This window comes from Branchiostoma floridae, chromosome 6 (genome assembly GCF_000003815.2).
Source record: "Branchiostoma floridae strain S238N-H82 chromosome 6, Bfl_VNyyK, whole genome shotgun sequence".
NCBI classification, from domain to species: Eukaryota; Metazoa; Chordata; class Leptocardii; order Amphioxiformes; family Branchiostomatidae; genus Branchiostoma; species Branchiostoma floridae.
The window spans coordinates 15545776-15568984 of NC_049984.1; the positions used below are offsets into that span (position 1 = coordinate 15545776).

General features: G+C 40.0%; 1 protein-coding gene across 1 annotated transcript in view; it reads right to left on the minus strand.

Annotated features, from left to right (window-relative positions):
• LOC118417816 (zinc finger protein ZFPM1-like) overlaps positions 1-23209 on the minus strand; it is a 36837-nt gene that overhangs the window by 7408 nt on the left and 6220 nt on the right. The window contains exons 2-6 of the mRNA XM_035823557.1: positions 5220-5398; positions 3394-3511; positions 1955-2133; positions 846-977; positions 140-209 (exon numbers count right to left, since the gene is read on the minus strand). Coding sequence (XP_035679450.1) covers positions 140-209; positions 846-977; positions 1955-2133; positions 3394-3511; positions 5220-5398 — 678 coding nt within the window. The remainder of the gene's footprint in view (positions 1-139; positions 210-845; positions 978-1954; positions 2134-3393; positions 3512-5219; positions 5399-23209) is intronic.

Genomic DNA, 23209 nt, shown 5'->3' on the forward strand with positions numbered 1-23209 from the left:
AAAAGCTAGTAACATTTCATGGTGTATATATATATGCTTACTAGTATGCATATCATTCTAATAGAAGAGTAATAACAACCACTATTAATAGTAAAAGGCATAATCATTATTTTCAGTTTCAAAACATGAACCATACTACCTGAGGAAGGCCCTGCTTGTATTAGTGAGGTTCCTGGACTGATGTCATTGTCTGGTCCATCACTAGTGTTCTATGCATGAGAAAAAATATGAGGTATTACTTCAACCTGCTTAGCTGCACTGTCCTGCAAATGTATTTTAGCAACTGTTATCTTAACGGCTATGTATAGAACTAGTAACTGTTGATATATTGCATAAGATAAATCTGTAGGGTTCCCTACACTGTACGTATGCAATGTATATTAACAGTTTTGGACGTGGTACCTACATGTACAAAATGTAAGAGGGATATCTATTTGATTTGAAACCACATGTACATGTACATGTGTATATGTCAGTGGTCTTTGAAATTGATAATGTTTCAGAAAACACAGTACATGTAACTGTAACACAACAAAGCTTACTTCTCACATGGAATATTCTTAGTTGCTTTGACCACCTGATTTTTTTTCAGTCAAAGAAGGCAGCGAAAAATGCTGCATAAATCTTACTAATAGTATATTTTGAATGTATCAGCTTGATGTATGCATTTCATTTTTCATATGAGGAGAAAAGTAGGCTTCATACATCAATGACATGCACAATACTGAATGAGAGATACAAACTGACACAAGTTAGATACGATGGCTTTACATCTTCTTGATATAGCTATCTATCTTAAAGGTATACGTAGTCCCGAACATATCAAATATTGTGAACACACTGACCTTCTGTTGAGGTAAAGTTGGAGTTTCATCTATGTTGTCATCACTTCCCTTGTTGTCATCAGTATCCAGGTTGTCTGCGGAGCCTGAAGTGGTCTGCGACTCTGACTTGGCAACTTTGAAGTTGCTGACGTCCTTGTTACAAAGACACAAGAAATGCTCGAAGGTAAAGAACTGCTACGTCTCTCTTATCAAGTGCTGTGTGCTATTCTGGTGTTGCAGACAGTGTGTCAGGAGGTTGTCTTCCTAGTTTCCTATTCTAGAGAGACCCCAGATAATATTCTCCGAGCAAATATTACGGATTCTATAATTCTTAAACTACCTAAAGTTTTATCCCACTCTGGCAAGTCTAGGCCAAATGAGTATTTCAGAAAAATAGAAACATTATCAGTACATGACAATCAGACCTACCATAGTGCTTTCTCCATCTCTATATTTTTTCTATCCCACTCATTGTTTGGTAGCAGTTTAGTCTGCTGTTTTAATTGAAGTTTTTGTCTGTCCGGAAAGTAAATTTCTGTTCTGAGACAGAGGGACAAGTCCTGGAGACAGCCATTTTCCTTACAAACAACTGTTACAGTTCCTTGGAATTTACCCCCTTAGCTTGATTTGATAAGCAAGCAGACATCTACTCCTTGATAAGCAAGCAGACATCTACTCTACTCTGGGTCAAAGGTCTTTGGAGTAAAGCCAAGAATCCCCAAGCAAAAATACATTTTATCGCAAACAATGTTCGTCACAGAAAAAGTTATTATGTAATTGTAATAACTTAGTACAAAATAACTTTTTTTGCTATTTTCAAATTATACATTTATTGACTGGTCATATTTGTCAATGAATGTTGAGTCTTGTTAAAGTTTTTTCACTTACTCATGAAAACTCAAATTGGCCTACAGGACGCTTTTCTTGGAGGTCATGATTGTGAGGGAAGAGGAAGTTAGGCTCAGACAAAATATAACACAAGATATAGATTACATACTAAAACAAGTTACTAGATTAGAATTAGAAAGGAACAGTTCAACTTGGTATACTATACTGTATTCTTGCATGCATAAGACATGAACAAGAAGAAGGAAACGCTAACAAGAAATGATCTAGCAAAAAATCTTTACTTGTTCTTCGGGTGATGACAGGTCCTCCTGATAGTCGCCATGGTAACCCGCCATGTCCTGGTCCTCCAGGACATCCTGGTCAGCCTCTTCCTGCTGGAAGTCTGCCTCCTGGAGGCCGTGAACTTGGAGAGCCTCGCCTGGAGCCACCGTCCTGGTCACTACACACCAGATGCTGCCATCTGATGGACAAGATGTCAGTTTTATGCAAAAACTTGTAACAGTTGTATGTCCCTATAGCTCAACTGGTAGCAGCCTCACAGTTGAGCTCCTGGTTCCAGTTTAGTGCTTGCATTGGTAACTGGGAGACCCTGGTTCATCTCAGTTGGGGCTGCACCCGTCTTTTAGAAGGAATGTGAAATGGGTGTCCCGTGTGCAAGGAGGTGCCTCAAACACAATAAAGGGGAGTTCTGTTCAGTTCATCCTCTAGAGAGGTGACACCACACTTTCCACAAAGCCCTATCCAAATGTACCCTGCTTTAACTGCCACGAAATTGGAATTAAGAAAATGGTTGCTAAGGACAGGTGGTTGCTTTCAGGACAGGGTAGGGTTAACTATGTAAAAATGAACTAAGCTGTATCAATATGGGGTCTAGGAAAAAATGTTGTGTTTCCTGTTTCAGTCCTGAAAAAAATAGGGTCGGCTGGTAGGAATTGTCTTTTTTATGTAATATATTTAGGCTAGCGAAATCTTTAGTGATATATACAATACAGTTGAACAAAGTTAACTGAAATGCATAAGGACAGTTGTCTTTCAATGTCAAACTTTAATGCTGTGCATAATATATACATTTATCCTTAATTGCATAGGACAAGCAGTGTTTTTACTTCAAGAGGAAGCAGGCTGAATAAAAATTCAAACTGGAAGCTATGAGACTCCACTGCCCACCCAAAAAAAGTATAGGGTCGGCAAGTTGTTCTAGAGTAAATAGTGAAACAGGAAACACAACATTTTTTTGTTCCTAGGCCATCATGGCTTGTGACTGCAGGTGGCTGCATGTACCAAGTGATTGCCAGGCCAAGTCTGAATGTAACATAGGTCCTTTGGTATCTTCAGCACAAAGGTAAAATGCTAATAAATGGTTTCAACCAAAGACAAATGACCTCTCAAAAGGACAGGTTTTTGTCTGCTACTGCAGATTATAACTGGACAAAGCTTCAAGCAAATATAATGATAATAATCATGGATGCAAATTCAAGTCAAAGCGACAAAATAATAACATACATTAAGTTTGATTAACAGTGACCACACAACAAGGTGTGTAATCTACTGTATGAATATCATTCATCATACTTGTTGGGTTTCATAGTTTCACTTCTTCTTTGTAGGCAGCAGAAGAAAAAAAAAACTGATTCCACATATCTTTGAAAAATAGAGAATTAGAAATAGCAAAGGCTTTTGAAAATGTGAAGAGATATTGTAATATGTTGAAGTGACCTACCCTGTGTACAGATTGTGGTGTTGTGTTCCCCAGAGCTGCTAGCTGGAGGTAACATGAGTAACCAGTGTGATGGGTCCCCCAGCACTACAGTAAATCCTTCTCCTTCATCACAGGGGACCTGAGAGGATACACAGGATTAGTACTTAGTCTTGTACTTGCACATGGTGAACCTTAAGTGTTCTTTAAGGCTATATTGGCAAGCACATAAAAAAAATTACCTTCTGTTTTACTCCCCAAAAATTCAATTATTCTCTTTTTCCACGTTGACCATTGCTTGTTGTCATGACCGTAAAAAGTGACAAGTATATCAAAATCTTACTCAATGGAAAAATGTTACTGGCCCGATTTGGGCAAGTGGGGTAGGTCATGCACTTGCCTGATCAGGACAATAGGATTGGTGGACTTGTCCAACCCTGGAATGGTTTATAGAAAAACTGTTCATTGCCTAACAGCCATAGAACTGTTCAAAACTCAATACAAAATCAAGGAACATCAAAGTTCAGAAAACATAACACACAGGATGAGCAAAATGAATGGATTTGAAAGTGCTTTTAACACAGGGACAGCACATAAGTAGTGTTAACTCTCATTACTGCCTTATGTGAAAAGGGTGTTCATGATGTACAGTTCAGCACCAAGGACAGTGTAACTGCTGGTGTAAGTAAAGAATTAGGCACAGCAGCTGGTGTAGAAGTGTTACTCATCAATTCACCACCAGAGAAGACCACAATACTATGAAGTGCATACAATAATATATGGGATGTGTCATTCAGCACCAAGGACAGTATAAATCTCCGGTGAAAATGGAAAATAGACTGATCCCAAAGCCCCACCCACCTCCAATAGAACACAGAAATGTAAAATAAGAACATGAAATTGCAAATATCTGATGGACATGCAGGCACTCTTTCATTGGTCAAACTAGTGATAATTGCTATTTTCTCAATGGCTGAACTGCTAATTGTGATAGACAGTCAGGATTGGTTTATTGTGAAGCGACTCTACCCAAACTTTCTCAAATTCTGATGGTGTACAGTCTTTTATAAATGCAGCTAAAATAGGAAAAGAGCAAAATCTTACAATGCTTTACTTGGGCAAGCTTAAAGTCTAAGGTTTTAACAAGCCTTGAGGAATGAATGGTACATGTGGTAGAAATCTGCAAAACAATGTTTACTGAACAATACAACTTGTCAATGGACAGATGTCAAATTCAGCACCAAGGACAGTTACACATATCTATTTACCACTTTACACACATATGCTGTTTTAAACTGTTGATATCATGGTAAATCATGTAGTCTGAAACTTCATAATTTAATTTCTACTATCACAGATTACCATTTTGTACCAAAATCACAAAGGGCAGACAGGCTAGTATACATGATGCCTCTTATGTCCAGTTCTGACTTACTAGATGGTTTTGGTTCACTGTAGTTCCATAGCCATTTTAGGTATTAAGGGGAGTGGGCTGTGCCTAGGGCACTTTAATAGAAGGCAGATCTCATCCCCTCTCCTTACATCTTTTACCGCCCCAACCAAAGTCAGGTAAATGTACTCATTTGTACACCTGGGTCCGGTGTATGAAGGAAAAGGAACAACATTGGTGCTACTAGTATGTCAGGGGATTCAAACCCAAAACCTCTGGAGTATGGGCCAAATACCTTAACTATAAGGTCTGCAAACACAAGGCCAAATCCATCTTTCAAAGAAAATTAGACAAATTACAGACTTTTAGACTCTTGAGGTCACTTTTTGTTTTGACGCTTAAACTTGAAGGATTTCGGACAAAAAGGAAACTTTGCACAAATGCACAAATTATGTCCAACCTTCAGTCCTTTCTGTGGGTCCTTTTCCTCCCCTCCTATCACCACACCACCGTACGGCCCCCATCTCATACCGTCAGGAAGTTCTTCACGTGCAGTCAGCGAGACATGGCCTTCTTTCTCTTCAATCTGTAGGCAGCCTGGTAGGGAGCCACTGTTGTCAAATGCTTCAGTAAAGGTACCTGTAAAAATACAGCATATGATCTTTTAATAAATAGCTGACAAACAAAACAATGTTTCCCTACACCTGAGTAATGAAGACAAATTCATATTCATGGGTTTAGACAAACCTTTGATTATGATATGAAACATATTATGCTCTTATATTTTCCCCATCACAAAAAAGTAAGAAGAGAAATACAATAAGCAGATTATTATTCATATCATAGCTTGACAACGTATACAATAACATGTATCTGTATATTATTCTTTTGTTGTGTCCTGTACTTATGCTAGCAGGTTTATATGTACAATAATGGTCTTTATTTATCAAAACATAAAATAATGTGTTTCCGCACTGTTTAACTAATACCAACTTTGTACATTAATCACAACAGAAAACACCTCATAGTAATAATGATAACACAAATATTTCAAATCCACAGCAAACACATCATCATAAAAGCATGTGTGTATTAACTAGAGATGAAAGTTGTCGCCCAACAACCATCACTGGTACATTTTGTATCTTAATACTTTACTGATGCTGCTTAAAATGTCCAGTGTTAAATCTTTCTTCATCATACGACAAAGCCGGGAGCGCGAAATGTGCTAAGACATATAACAGCGAGCAGATTAAAATTGGACTGAGCAGTGGAGTTTGGACTATTGCTCGTAGACTTTCAAGTTTTATACCTATGTGTCTGATATTTTGTGTGAAGGTTCTATGTTACATGATGCATCATAATACCCCCCAGTGAGAGTCGTCATGCTTCATTAAAAACCAAAAAATTTCGAAATTAATTTCGAAATTTTTTTTTATTTCAAAATTTTTTGGGAAAATTTCAAAATTTTTTGGGAAAATTTCGAAATTCTTTTGAAAACTTTTGAAATTTTCCTTTGCCTAATAGAAAAATTTTGAAATTTTCTTGTACCTACTAGAAAAATTTCGAAATTTTCAATAAGTAATGCCAAGAAAAATTGAAACATTTTGTTAGTGTAAGAGTTAAACAAGAATTTCAAATAAGCTATGCACTTCGTTTCTGCATGCCAGACAATTCTCAAGACAACATTACCTCCATAGGATACAACCTCACAGGATACAACCTATTGAATCATCTGAAAGTTGTCACCTCATCAACATCTCAAGTCATTTTTGTGGTTTATAAGGTGGCAAATCCAGATGTTTGTCAAGTCACTGAAGAAAGACAGCAGATACTGTCTAAAGCATCTGGCCGTTTCTATATATACTATCAAGCTATTTGAGTGAATGTTACCTTGCATACCTACTGACTTTGTTTCCTGTTAGCTAAGGTATATATTGGTTGTTCTTACCTTGCTATCAGTATCTTTGTGTGATGTACAAATGCATGAATGATCAAAATAAAGCATCAAGTAAAAGTTGAAGACACCAAATCTTAAGAAATACAGACCTACACTTCCCGGCAATTTTACTATATAGAGCCTGAGGACGCTATACACCTGCAAACAACAGTTTATACTTCACAATATGAACTGTCATGTAAGAAACGTGGACACTGAACAAGTTTAAGCTCCTTATCAACAATACACAACAAAGCCAAGATCATTAGGTCAATTTTCCAATAAAACAAGAATGAGTTGAAAAATGACTGATCTGAAATCAAGTGACAACAGCCAAAAGCACCAAACATAATGCTGGCCTACCCTTCACTCCAAGTGCCAGAAGTCAGAATAAGTGGGATTTATGTGCACGCATACTGATATTAATACATCATGTCTGAGATTTGTAAAGCATAGTGAAAGATCAGTGTGTGCGGTTTCTCGTTCGAAAAAAGATGCCGGGAAATTTGACATGTTGTCACATAATTTCGGGGCAAACCCGTTGCTCCTCAAATTAACCGAAAAACTTTGGTATCAATTTAAAGGTGAAGAAATTGGCTATTACGCGGTGGAGTTAACTAAGGGGATCAAGGTGAATGGCAAAAAAGGCAACCGCAAATAAACAGACCAAAAAATGCCAATGTCTCGAAAGCCACAGCATTCACTGTCATTTTGCAATGCACGAAATATCTACATGATTGTACTTGGCAAAACCTGTAGATGTGAAAAAGTATAAACATAAGTATGTAGGTCTGAGGTCTTTTTGCTGCAAAACAAGCGGTTGTTTACACCCGTGCAACGGGGTCATATTGGGTCGCGGCAAAAGCCGTATCTAAGAGAATAACGCGTTCTAGGGTGACATGTGGTTCGACTGACTAATGTTAACTAAACTACAAATAAAAAATCAGTTGCACTTGCAGCAGTTTATCTACAAAGGATTCTCAATCTGTCACATGCATGTAAGGAACTCGGAAAATGCCAAACCTACCATCAGCTGCCTATTATCAACTATTCACACCAAAATTAAGTTACCTGTACCTAATGTTCCAAAGTTCAATGAATAAATTGAATATGAGACAAAAATGACTGATTGCTTCCTTAATTCATGTAGAAAGATCAAGTGACTGTACCATCACCAAACTGAAAGTGTCAGGCAACAGGGGTCGTAGCAGACTGAGAAAAACTTGGTTGGAGTGTGTTAAGGCCGGGGCACAATCCGCCGTACGTGCAAATACGTGCTGTCTACGTGCCAAAACGTGGGCAATTTGTTGGTGTCCGTAAGTGGTAAGTACCGTCTCCGTACGAGCTCGTAGGGAATTCGACGGATTTAGGAGCGCGCAGACACGCCGTAGAAATTTAGTGCATGCAGAACTTTCTCTGCGTTCGGGCTGCGGATTCGCCCTCCGTACGTGCCAGTACGGGCGACGCACCTGCCATGTACAGACTGGACGTTTTCAGAAATACATGGCGGACGTGGCCTCCACAAAAAACGTACGGACAAATTGCACGTACGACGGGTTGTGCCCCGGCCTTAAGGAAGGACATGACGGTGTGCGGTCTCAGAGGGTCAACCCACTGGACAGAGCCGCATGGAAGACTAGCCGACTGCTGCTTACCCCTGCGTCAGGGATTCCGGCAGCAGTATAATCAAGCAACGGATAGTGAGTGAGTGATTGTTTGAAACAAAGTGACAAACGCAGTTAAAGACTCCATAGTGACAAATACAGATGAAGACTCTAGTTAAATGCAGATGTACATGACACGTTAGTTTCAAAATAGCCACCCGGATTGTTCAACATGTGGATTGTCTTTAGGCATAATCACAGTAAGATGTATGTGAAGGAAGAATGTCACACAAGGCCAAACGAACTTAAAACTTGAATATCCCGTTGGATTTTGATTTTTTTCAGGACAACAACGCAATGTCTGAACACCAGTGTTGCTAGGGCCAGCTGAATCTTGGAACTAGGTAAAATAACATCTACGGTGGGCCCGGCGTGCGCCCTGACGAAAGACCTTATAGAGGATACTATTTTCCGCAAATTGTTCACGTTGCTAGCTAGTTAAAATCTGACAGCACAAAAGATTTCGAAATTTTCTTGAAAAAGATTTCGAAATTTTCCTGAAATGAACTAAATTAAGAAGTCTCCAATTTCCTTAGACTTTCAAAATTATGTTCATTTTTTTCTTAACAACGTCTTATAGCCATAGTCGCATTTCTAGAATAACACCAATAAAATTTTCAAATTAGATTAAGACTGATTTCAAGAAATGAGTAAACAAATCCCGAATTTCTCATAGTTACTATAAAGAGTATCCTTTTTTTGGGTAAAAGTCGTTAGAAGAGTTTGGAAAATAGTTTGAATGAGCCATGATGTTTCTTTGGTGATAAAGAAATTGGTCCATGCCTTACTACTAGTGCCTGTAAGCTAGAGGCTGAGCTACAGACTTATGTACTCCGCCCCTCAAATATCTTGTTTGTTTTCCTAGAGACAAGAATCTACCAGACATGGGGCGGTCACTCTTGTACTCCAGGGGGTGCCGAAAACCACACATCCACTAATAGGTCTAATGAGGTGATAATTAGCTGCTGATGGCTTCCTCACTCCTATTAAATAAATATATCAAATCAGATGGCTAACAAATAGTAGCTGGTATTCTCAATTCAACCCAAAAGATTTAAGATTTTAAAACGTGGTTGTCTGTTTATCTCACACTCATCAAATCATTCATCCGCATGAGGTCGCTTTCGTGGGTGATTCCCGTGTGTGGTAAATGGGAACAGATGGAATCCAGTGTCGCAAGCATTAGGTAAGTCAACCATTTATACAAGTGGTGTAGAATCGTATCGGCATTTTCGACGCAAGTGAAGTTGATTGTGAACCGTCCTTAGGCCTTTCGAAAACATAGGAAGTGTGAGCGATTGACAAAAAATACAATTTCTGACACGTCATGGCTCGCAGGAGGTCTACTTACAGATAGGATAGATGCTCGTAGATGAACCATGAAGGTTAGACATGTAGACACTAAGATATGTCAAATAGCAGTTACTCGGGCAATTAGGTATGATTAGGAAACGGTCATGATTTTGGAAGGACCAAAATGATAACCAAATTGCTTGATTAAGCAACCCCGCTGCTAGGCCATCTGGATCCCATTCCATGTATCTGTGGGCCTGAGTTCGATTCCAGGGTCTGCTCAGCTCGGCTCTCTGACATGTTGTAATGGATTGCTTTCAACTTTCGGAAGGGACATTAAACGGGGATGACGGCCAAAAATGGAACCAATCGTTCCTACCTGCCTGACAAACTCTATGAGTTCTCTCTATGATAACATGCAACAAGAGTTACTGCTATATGCTCTAAACCCCTGCTATTTTCCTTATTGATTCCACTTCACCCTCACTCTTTCCATCCGTCTCCCTTTTAAAAATGAATCGTAGCTCCGTCATTTCACGTGCATCCCCCTTCTTACATGTTCTAGAAGATGAGGAAGAATAAGACTTGATTTGTAAAATATAAACTGGATGCTCTAATCAGTCAGAATGGGAAGCTTCCCAAACGATTTAGATGTGTTTTTTAATGACAGACTAGAACAAGGAGACGGACAGGGCATGCTTTGCTCTGTAGGAGATGACCAAAGGAAGCATCGCATCGCAGAGCTCCTGAAACATGCCAAATATCTCACGACTCGCAGCACTCCCCAAGCAGAGGTTAGGCTCTGACTTGTTGTTGAGGTTTGTTTTTTTAGACGTTTTTGCCGTGTGGCTGTCTATTTTGTAAGGGTTTCTTAATGTTTGTCTTTGTCAGTTTGTGATATGAAGAAAGTTTGACAAAATCGCCAACTAAAGACGGTTAAAACCAGCCGGAGACTAACATCTGCTTGGAGGGTAGACTCCCAGGCAAAACAAGTCAAACCAGCTTTTGCCGGAGAGGCGTCGTAAGTATAAGTTTCCACGTAATCATTAATTAATGTTTTTCGGTGTCGTGTATAAGATATTGAAAAAAAAAACCTGACTAATTCGTACCTTTGTACAATACTGTATTTTACTTTTACGGGATAAACAGATCATGATTGTGAAGTCAATTAATTGGTTACAGATGGTGCTTATAGAGGCAGCGATCACTGATAAGGCCTGGTTCTCACCTGCTGTGATTCTGGCTAAAGAAAACAATACATGTGCACAGCGATTTGAATACAGTGGGGGCCTTTGGTGAAATGCTCCCTGTCCTACAAGGGGCACTGGCAGATACTCATCCCACTTCCGTTTTGAAGGCTGTTTTTCGACGTTTTTGTAGTCGCTTTGGATGTTGTAAATTTGTAAACTGATGATGATTTGCACAATTATTGTATAGTCATTCCCGCAGCAGTTGTAGTTTGAAATTTCCACATGTCATGTGGATTGTGATTAGGCTAGGGGTCTGTAAATCAAGGCTAGATGCCAGGCTGAGGGCCTGTACAAGTCAACTCCTCAGCTCTTCAATTAGGACCAACATTCCATTCAGCAGTCCATTGTCAGGAGACTAGGTCTGCAGGGGACCATTTGTGCACCCAGTACCTCTGTCTGAGGGTTGACTACAGTACTATGTAGTACATGCCCCCAAGGAATTTCTAATAACACACCTAATATTGAAGGTGTGATGCAGATATCAATGAGATTCCACCGGTGTACTACATTCAGGCTAGTATCAAAATCTATGCCAGTGACAGGGTACCCTGGGAAAACGCAGACTCCTTCGAGGCGCGCAAGGCCTAGTTTACCCAAGGAGGTTGAAAGAGGGATCCCCACCACACTCACACACGGAACACCCGCCGCCCAACACCCACCGGCCCCACAAACCAGCTGGCATCAACTATCGCTTTGCCTCTCCCGGAGAAGCAAGCGATAGTCGGGCCGGCGTAAGTAGGGCCAGCTGGTGGTGGGGCGGGTGTATGTTTGCGAGAGGGCGCGCGTTAGGAAGGGGATCGGTAACTCTTCTTTGCGAAGCTTCTTCGAGCTGGTTTTGGTAGTGACAGGGAGCATTTCACCAAAGGCCCCCACTGTATTCAAATCACTGTGCACATGTATTATTTTCTTTAGCCAGAATCACAGCAGGTGAGAACCAGGCCTTATCAGTGATCGCTGCCTCTATAAGCACCATCTGTAACCAATTAATTGACTTCACAATCATGATCTGTTTATCCCGTAAAAGTAAAATACAGTATTGTACAAAGGTACGAATTAATCAGTTTTTTTTCAATATCTTATACACGACACCGAAAAACATTAATTAATGATTACGTGAAAACTTATACTTACCACGCCTCTCCGGCAAAAGCTAGTTTGACTTGTTCTGCCTGGGAGTCTACCCTCCAAGCAGATGTTAGTCTCCGGCTGGTTATATTATTTAAACCGTCTTTAGTTGGCGATTTTGTCAATCTTTCTTCATATCACAAAGACAAACATTGAGAAACCCTTACAAAATGGACAGCCACACGGCAAAAACGTCTAAAAAAACAAACCTCAACAACAAGTCAGAGCCTAACCTCTGCTTGGAGAGTGCTGCGAGTCGTGAGATATTTGGCATGTTTCAGGAGCTCTGCGATGCGATGCTTCCTTTGGTCATCTCCTACAGAGCAAAGCATGCCCTGTCCGTCTCCTTGTTCTAGTCTGTCACTTCCTTTGGTCATCTCCTACAGAGCAAAGCATGCCCTGTCCGTCTCCTTGTTCTAGTCTGTCACTTCCTTTGGTCATCTCCTACAGAGCAAAGCACGCCCTGTCCGTCTCCTTGTTGGGTCCTTGTTCTAGTCTGTCATTAAAAAACACATATAAATCGCTTGGAAAGCTTCCCATTCATTCTGGCTGATTAGAGCATTCAGTTTATATCTTACAAATCAAGTCTTAATCTTCCTCGTTTTCTAGAACACATTAAAGAAAAATGTAGGGCAGTCGCCACCATTATGCACGTAAAATGACGACGCTACGATTCATTTTGAAAAGGGAGACGGAGGGAAAGAGTGAGGGTGAAGTGGAATCAATAAGGAAAATAGCAGGGGTTTAGAGCATATAGCAGTAACTCTTGTTGCATGTTATCATAGAGAGAACTCATAGAGTTTGTCAGGCAGGTAGGAACGATTGGTTCCATTTTTGGCCGTCATCCCCGTTTAATGTCCCTTCCGAAAGTTGAAAGCAATCCATTACAACATGTCAGAGAGCCGAGCTGAGCAGACCCTGGAATCGAACTCAGGCCCACAGATACATGGAATGGGATCCAGATGGCCTAGCAGCGGGGTTGCTTAATCAAGCAATTTGGTTATCATTTTGGTCCTTCCAAAATCATGACCGTTTCCTAATCATACCTAATTGCCCGAGTAACTGCTATTTGACATATCTTAGTGTCTACATGTCTAACCTTCATGGTTCATCTACGAGCATCTATCCTATCTGTAAGTAGACCTCCTGCGAGCCATGACGTGTCAGAAATTGTATTTCTTGTCAATCGCTCACACTTCCTATGTTTTCGAAATGCCTAAGGACGGTTCACAATCAACTTCACTTGCGTCGAAAATGCCGACACGATTCTACACCACTTGTATAAATGGTTGACTTACCTTGTACCTAATGCTTGCCACACTGGATTCCATCTGTTCCCATTTACCACACACGGGAATCACCGAAAGCAACCTCATGCGGATGAATGATTTGATGAGTGTGAGATAAACAGACAACCATGTTTTAAAATCTTAAATCTTTTGGATTGAATTGAGAATACCAGCTACTATTTGTTAGCCATCTGATTTGATATATTTATTTAATAGGAGTGAGGAAGCCATCAGCAGCTAATTATCACCTCATTAGACCTATTAGTGGATGTGTGGTTTTCGGCACCCCCTGGAGTACAAGAGTGACCGCCCCATGTCTGGTAGATTCTTGTCTCTAGGAAAACAAACAAGATATTTGAGGGGCGGAGTACATAAGTCTGTAGCTCAGCCTCTAGCTTACAGGCACTAGTAGTAAGGCATGGACCAATTTCTTTATCACCAAAGAAACATCATGGCTCATTCAAACTATTTTCCAAACTCTTCTAACGACTTTTACCCAAAAAAACCGATACTCTTTTTATAGTAACTATGAGGAATTCGGGATTTGTTTACTCATTTCTTGAAATCAGTCTTAATCTAATTTGAAAATTTTATTGGTGTTATTTTAGAAATGCGTCTGGCTATAAGACGTTGTTAAGAAAAAAATGAACTTAATCTTGACAGTCTAAGGAAATTGGAGACTTCTTAATTTAGTTCATGTCAGGAAAATTTCGAAATCTTTTTCAAGAAAATTTCGAAATCTTTTGTGCTGTCAGATTTTAACTAGCTAGCAACGTGAACAATTTGCGGAAAATAGTATCCTCTATAAGGTCTTTCGTCAGGGCGCACGCCGGGCCCACCGTAGATGTTATTTTACCTAGTTCCAAGATTCAGCTGCCCCTAGCAACACTGGTGTTCAGACATTGCGTTGTTGTCCTGAAAAAAATCAAAATCCAACGGGATATTCAAGTTTTAAGTTCGTTTGGCCTTGTGTGACATGCTTCCTTCACATACATCTTACTGTGATTATGCCTAAAGACAATCCACATGTTGAACAATCCGGGTGGCTATTTTGAAACTAACGTGTCATGTACATCTGCATTTAACTAGAGTCTTCATCTGTATTTGTCACTATGGAGTCTTTAACTGCGTTTGTCACTTTGTTTCAAACAATCACTCACTCACTATCCGTTGCTTGATTATACTGCTGCCGGAATCCCTGACGCAGGGGTAAGCAGCAGTCGGCTAGTCTTCACACCACGCTTCCATGCGGCTCTGTCCAGTGGGTAGACCCTCTGAGACCGCACACCTTCATGTCCTTCCTTAAGGCCGGGGCACAACCCGCCGTACGTGCAATTTGTCCGTACGTTTTTTGTGGAGGCCATGTCCGCCATGTACTGAAAACGTTCAGGCTGTACTTGACAGGTGCGTCACCCGTACTGGCACGCACAAGGGCGAATCCGCAGCCCAAACGCAGAGAAAGTTCTGCATGCACTAAATTTCTACGGCGTGTCTGCGCGCTCCTAAATCCGTCGAATTCCCTACGAGCTCGTACGGAGACGGTACTTACCACTTACGGACACCAACAGATTGCCCACGTTTGGCACATAGACAGCACGTATTTGCACGTACGGCGGGTTGTGCCCCGGCCTTAACACACTCCAACCAAGTTTTTCTCAGTCTGCTACGACCCCTGTTGCCTGGCACTTTCAGTTTGGTGATGGTACAGTCACTTGATCTTTCTACATGAAACAAGGAAGCAATCAGTCATTTTTGTCATTGAACTTTGGAACATTAGGTACAGGTAACTTACCTTTGTTGTGAACAGTTCATAATAGGCAGCTGATGTTAGGTTTGGCATTTTCCGAGTTCCTTACATGCATGTGACAGATTGAGGATCCTTTGTAGATAAACTGCTGCAACTGCTACTGAATTTTTATTACTGTAGTTTAGTTAACATTACAAGCATAGTTGTAACAGGTGCAGTTACAGTAAGTGGAATTTCATAAGTTCATAGCTTGGTCATATGAAATTTCTGTTCTTTTCAGACACATCTTACCAAAAGAATTGACATTTCTAAAATCTAGCACGAAAAATGTCCATTATGTATTTCTATCTCTAGAGGCGCATTTCAGATTTGTCTTGATATCTTCTTTCCTCTGAGATGCCGGATAATTCATATTCGATTATTAGTACTTACATATTCCCTTCGTCTTTGAAAAGACATTATTCCGCTGTGGGCTAAGAACTCCAATGCAAGCCAGCAAGCGCCTTGGCATTTTAGACACCAAGGGATCTAGAACCACAAAATGCTTAAAACCTGACAAACTTTCAAAAGATGGTGTTCTCCATTGAAATCTTTTCATCAGGCTGCTTAAACTTGTTCAGTGTCCACGTTGATATTGTGAATTATCATATAGCCAGGCGCCGCGGACCAATCAGAAGGCCCCGTTCCACGTTGGTTATGACGCCGTAACACATAGATTCAGGCCAGGCAGGTGTCGCTCCTCTGATTGGTCAGAATGAATCGATACCGGCACCGGTGTCGATGCAAATCGACACCAGCACCAGTGTTGATGCAAATCGACACCAGTGCCGGTGTCGATTTATTTTGACCAATCAAAAGTAGGTATACACACAAGAAAGTAAGGTATATGCAGGCATTGGCCAATAAAAAGGAGCGAAACATATGCCAGAGCAGAGGGAATAAGTACTGCAAACGGGAATGACTCCTTCTAACATTGATAATGAGTTTTATTGTTCTAAAAAGCCTGCCATGTTTCGAATATTTCCTGTGGAAATTTTGGTTTCAAAATGAAATCTGTAATCTCCTTACACATGCATGTACCAAAGAGCAAATATGAATTTTCAGAAATTCGACAAGGGAATTCACACGTATTGTACCAAGGGATCTATGCGTCATACATGAGTTTGCAAGTTTGTGTAGGCTATATGATAATAAAGTTAATGACCCGCCTGTTCCTCGGTGTACATGGTGTCATAACGCCTGGTCCTTTGCTATAACCACCTCATAAAACTACCTCGTTCGTTTCGCTCACATCGGTGGTTTTAATCGGTGGTTATAGCAAAGGACCAGGCGTTATGACACCATATACACCTCGGGGCGGGTCATTAACCCTAAAGTATAAACTGTTGTTTGCAGGTGTAGAGCGTCCTCTAGTCTCTATAATAGTAAAATTGGCGTGAAGTGTATGTCTGCATTTCTTAAGATTTGGTGTCTTCAACTTTTACTTGATGCTTTATTTTGATCATTCATGCATTTTTACATCACACAAAGCGACTGATAGCAAAGTAAGAACCAATATATACCTTAGCTAACAGGAAACAAAGTCAGTAGGTATGCAAGGTAACATTCACTCAAATAGCTTGATAGTATATATAGAAACGGCCAGATGCTTTAGACGGTATCTGTTGTCTTTCTTCAGTGACTTGACAAACATCTGGATTTGCCACCTTATAAACCTCAAAAATGACTTGAGATGTTGATGAGGTGACAACTTTCAGATGATTCAATAGGTTGTATCCTGTGAGGTTGTATCCTATGGAGGTAATGTTGTCTTGAGAATTGTCTGGCATGCAGAAACGAAGTGCATGGCTCATTTGAAACTCTTGTTTAACTCTTACTCTAACAAAATGTTTCAATTTTTCTTGGCATTACTTATTGAAAATTTCGAAATTTTTCTAGTAGGTACAAGAAAATTTCAAAATTTTTCTATTAGGCAAAGGAAAATTTCAAAAGTTTTCAAAAGAATTTTGAAATTTTCCCAAAAAATTTTGAAATTTTCCCAAAAAATTTTGAAATAAAAAAAAATTTCGAAATTAATTTCGAGATTTTTTGGTTTTTAATGAAGCATGACGACTCTCACTGGGGGGTATTATGATGCATCATGTAACATAGAACCTTCACACAAAATATCAGACACATAGGTATAAAACTTGAAAGTCTACGAGCAATAGTCCAAACTCCACTGCTCAGTCCAATTTTAATCTGCTCGCTGTTATATACAGAAGGGCACTTATCTTGTCAGAGATGTAGTTATGACATTTAGGATGGAAGCAAAAAGGCTGAATTATGGCAGTGGCCTTTATAGATTACTATGATTACACATTGTTATCATTTTCTTTAACTACAATTTGTATTACATGAATGTAGTATGGTTGCTTGCCAGTGAATGCGCCACCCTCCTTAGCGCCAGCTAGAGGGAAGAGGAAAAAGGGATGGCCCAGGTTGACGTGGAGGCACTTTAGACTGAGCCAAGGACCTTTGGGATTGATTTTACTATAGGGGAAACCATGCTGTGGTCTGGAAGATCACTCACAATGATGCAGCCTTTATGCCAAACAGAGCAGAGTGAACTAAAAGGTCTAAGAATAGGCAACAGAAGCAACTCTAATAGACACCATAATTTGTATGCTTGCAGAATTTAGTATGTGAGCAAAACCTGGTAAAAGTCACTAAAAGATCATGTATATGGGATATGAAAGGTTGATGAATTGTGTATTTTAAATACCATACTTGTCCCAACTTCCTTTATGAATGTTCCTGGATAGACTGATTTGATGTTAAGAGTCTAGCACAGACTGGCATATTCCTTTGTCCTGCTTGAGTACTAGAATACAAGAATATACAAAGAAAGGTAAAGGATATACAATGTACAGTAGCAATACAATTTTCCATGTGCAATTCAAAAGACCAAAACAGATTCAACTGCAATCTTGGATAGATGGAACATATGTTAAAAGTCTAGCTTGCTCATTTGTATCACTTACGTAGGAATACTCCCTTCTTACACACAGAAAGGGACAGGGTATACATCAAAAGATCCTGCAACAGAGTTTTCCATATGTGATTCAACAGACCGTCCTGTCCACTAAGCATATCAAGTCTTGGCTGACCCTGTTACAGGTTGTCTACTGACTATCCAGCTAAGTCTTCCCTCTGGGCAAGAGGGATTTTCCCATGCAATTAAAAGATTTTGGTCTGCGACGTATACTACTGATCTTATCGCCATTCTGAGACTTAAAAGCTCTGCTACCGGCATCTCCAAAATTATACTTTTTGACCCCAAAGTCACCATCTGATGAGTGGGGGAGTCATTTCTCATATTTCGAGAAGAAAGAGCACAATGCCAGGACACTTGACGCTGTGAAGTTGGGGTCTTCCATCATTCAATGGCGAGGGGAAAGCCATCTCCCAAAATGAGATCGGCAACCAATGTAAGACCGGCTCTTCTTTGGCTAATCTGGAATCACACTGTCATGACCTGGCAGACTAGGTGCAAGTGATACTGGTGTTTCTGAATGCAGAGCCAGTCTTATCAAGACCCTGTCACAGCCAGAAGAGACTTGTAGGCTCCATCGCTCTGGAAATCCTATCAAGCACCAACCAGATTACATCCCAACCTGAACCAACCTACAACCCCGTGTTACCGACTGTGGCCGTGTCTGGCGGGCCACGGATGCAGGGAATACGGTTTCAGTACCTCCTGAGAGACAGTTTCATATGACTAGAGTTACCGTATGAACTACTGGGTCGCTTACCTACCTCCTCTTCACCCATGTCATAGCCTTGGCATATGAATCTCTCTGTCACAGTTCTATCTACAGGGACCAAACTGTGACAAGCCGTCTTAAATCTCTGCTGTCAGCATGACTTTAATAAAATGTTTTGTGGTATGCCTGTCCTGTGTTTAATAAATTATTACCTGGAGGGTGTTCCCGGTAGATAGACGTCTACACCCCTTAAGCCTCATCTATCAAACAAGCTACTTAAGTAAGGGACAAGATAGGATGGTATCTAATTTAATTAGAGAGTCCCAGAGTCTGTCATCCATTAGATTTCCTCATATTTCAACTGGAATCCCCATCTTATTTATTGCTTCAATCAATATTTTGCAAGTTCATAAATGTGGCTGTATCTAAAAAATATAAGCTCAATACATATAATTGTCGTTCTCATAATAGATGAAATTGATGCAGCATGCATTTGCTTTTTTGCAGTTATATGACATGAAATATGAAAACGTAATAGGGTGTGTGCCTTTCCTGTATACTGTATATATACTCTATGTCTTTTCCATAGGAAGCATCACTTAAAAGTGGGAAATTGTACAGGGAATGTTTTTAACTGTAGCATCTAACATATTCTTGAACATAAAGTTTGTTCTTTCTCCCTTGCTATCCAAGTTTCCAAGTTACAAATTTTCATTTTAAAATAATTTTCGTGTTGGCAAACTTTCCTCTTCTAACTTATTAAGTGTTGAAGATAGCTGATGAAAGTATTTCTGGTGGCAAAATGAGTAATCTTGGGGATGGACCACATTTTGCCGGCAACCGAGAGCTGATTCCAGCCAAGAGTGGCCCCGGCAGCACGATAGGTAGGAGATTAGCGGTGGGTTAATCCACTTCTGTAATTATATCTGATACCCTCCCGCCTGTGATAACATCTCAAGTGTAAATGGAGCTAATGCCTAATTCGATTTGACTGCATAAAAATGAAGATTTGGGGAAACCATTTCACCTTTCCCGCTCACATCAAGGGTAACCTTCAGGGAGAATTGCACGTTCAGGTTGATTATGAGTTATCAGCCCAGCACACACTATCCATGCAGAATCGGATGGCTACTTTTTTTTTCCTATGGCGCAGACTCAGTATGCCAAGCCAAAGAGGGGAATCGAAATGTTTCACCACGCCAGTTCAAGTTCACTTGACGATGTTCGTACAAGGCTTTTCATCCATGCTTGTGTCAGTTTTAATTACTGTACATAAATATGCTTTGTCAGAATGTATTTAGAGATGCAAACATGCAAATTGATCATGATAATTGGTTTCCAGTTCATTTAGTCAATTGAGAAGCCAAAATATGATTCTTATTAATATTAGACGTTAACGGTAATTGTTACAACACTTCTCTGGGAAATATGCTTTGTTGTGTCATAATTACTATCAAAGGTGCTAAAATGCCTAACAACAATCAGGATTTATTTCAATTGATGAATTCAATTGGGATTGAACCAATTAATGATTGTCGTTTGAAGGTACGCACTTCAGTATGGTAACTGTGTATAGATTGTAATGATTTTGAAGGGTAAGGGTAAGACTATATATATGTGACAAAGGGAGAAAATCTTAGATTTCAAGCTGAACATCCTAGATGCTTAACCCACTTTTTAGGTATTGCAGTCATCCATATATGGGGATCCAGTCAGGTCATGTATTTAGCAATTGCAAATTTTCAATATTATAAATCGGTTTTGAAAAAAAAAACTTTCAGATATCTATACTGTCTGTCCAGTTAGCAAGGAAATGTCAACATTTACGCATGTTTCCAAGCAAAATTCTGAATTATTACTGGTTGAGTCTATATATATTAATAGTCCTCACGATCAGTGTGCTTTTTTTCCAGCATTGATGTTTATGATTTTGGGAAAAAAGAGATGTCGTTTCAGTTCTCACTAAAACTGTAGCCTTGATGACACTCACCTGGCTTTGGAGTCTTGATACTTGGTGACAATTGAGTTTTAAAAAATAGAATAAAATCTAAAAGTAAAACCATCCTGCTCTGTTGCTTGTCCATCAACACTCTATAGGAAGTTGGAAGTGACAGTTTGGCAATACGACTTGCTCTGTTTGTTTTCCTGACAGTTTCTGATAATGCTAACAAGACACGTTTGTATACTACTACTAGCTACATGAATGGCCTTCTTCTGTTCAAAATCAGGCAAGGTGCTTGCAGTGTCAAATATGACATGCATGTTACAAGGCTTACATGTAGTACAAGGCTTACATGTAGTCCACATGTTTAGTGACCACCAAAATTGCCATTTACACATAACTTTTGTCGCCTGAACATATTCTAAAAAAACGTATAACGGGGACAGTAAAAACTGCCGTAGAAGACCACTCTGGAGACCATTGAAATCTGATCTATGCAGACAGGTGGTCACCATAGACAGGAATGTGTCAAATTAATGTGAAAATTACCAAAAGGGTGTCGACCAACTGTCCATATCATATGTGGAGGTGGTCATTTTTACGGGTTGGACTGTACTGTAGTCTGTAGTATATGAATGGCCAGGTGGTTCTTAAATGTAGAGATGGCCAGGTGTTCGAGTACATCAAAGGCCAGGTGGTCGTGTACAGGTTTAACTGTATACTGTATTCAGTAAATCAGTACTGGATCCATATAACTTTGTTGTGTAGATTAGCGGTAACAACTGCCTTAAATACTAACTTATATGTATCGTCTAACTATGTCACATACATCTGTTCAAAAAGCGTTGAAATACAATGTTCTTTCAGCTTTTTTTCAATGGCCGTACTGACTTTCAAAAACACAGCAGAAAGGCATCATATTACACACCGCTGTTGTGTTGATAAGAAAGTAAACTATGGCTAAAAACTGTGGTACAGTGTAATGATTATGATGTTCAACTGTCCCATGAAATATTGCAGTTAAGGTTTTATATCGAAGTTCGTGTGTCTGCGGTGAGCGATTACGCTATCTTCCTACTGTCCTCTTCTCTCTCTCACTTCGAAGTTCCCCTTTCAGAGCCATTATTCTCCATTGGGGTCTACTCATTTTCCACAAAGATATCACACTGTGACTTATTGAAATCTTCTCGTGGTGATATTTGCTGTCATTCCTTTCTCTCAAGAGTTACGGAGGCGAGCGTTTACCCCGCACTCCGAGCGCCGTAAGTTTGCGGCGTTCCGTAACACCCGTCTATTATCAATCCATCTGATGAGCTAGATGATGTGACAGGATAATGGTACATGCAAAATGACTTATCCAAAAGAAGCTCCTCGGATTCACCACTGATCACCAGCAAAATGCAAGCACAAGGTGTCTTCATTGTGATAGCAGGTTCTACGTTCCAGTGATAAGGCTTGAGTTACTGGAGGGATGCCGACAAAGCGCCCGAAGTAGCTTATCTGGCAAAATCAGCCGCAGAGTCACATGACCTTCATTAAGGAAAATGATAAGAGAGAATGTAATAAGTCATACTCTTAAAGATTGCGTTTAGTTTGCCTGCTTGGCAGTGGCTTTGACTAAAGCACATCATTCATGCTTGTGGCTGTCATTATACTTTTCAGTCTCTTGGTACTTGGCAGATAGCAATGTGTTGCGCACATCAGTTTTGTTCAGTCGTGCTTTAATCTACCTGATCAGGCGTTCCGAGAAAAGAAGATTACGGATGAAACATTTCTTAAGATGGGGACAATCAGCAACTTTCTTTCATCAAATTTCACTTTCGACTCAGAAAACCGTTGAAAGAAAAGGAACGAGCAGAAGACAATAACGCTTCACGCAAACCATCATAAACCATTAGGGAGTAGCACGGGTACATTTGTACATGTAACAGCAATGAAGGGAAGATAACATTTTAAAATGTGCGGAATCGCTGGTGAGAAATGTGGCAATTACACATCAACTTTGAGCTGGGATCTGTTGTAGTGGGCAGCACAAGTGCCAGAGCTAACCTTGAGCCCGCACTTAGCGAAACGACAAACATCATACTTCTAACAAATAACTACTGTCATTAGAAAAGCTTCAGCCATAAAACTCCATCCCTTGTACCTTGGACCCTACCCATTCAAAGATAACTGCGGTAAGGGTGGGGGGCAAGTATGGCAGAAGGATAGAAGCAACTCGCAAAAGCTATTTGTCAGTAGCTGCCTTACCTATCTGAAGCAGTCAGACTTCTACAAACTGCTGTTCTGTAAGTTACAATCTCTGACTTTTCTTCAAAAGAAGAGCCCAAACTTTGAAGAAAAATTAAGATATCTTTTTTAATGGCCAAACAGAAAAAAAAAATGACGAACAACATGTTGGCTGCAAAGGGACTTTAAGCAACTTAGCGAGGTGATTTATGATCAAGTTGCAAAG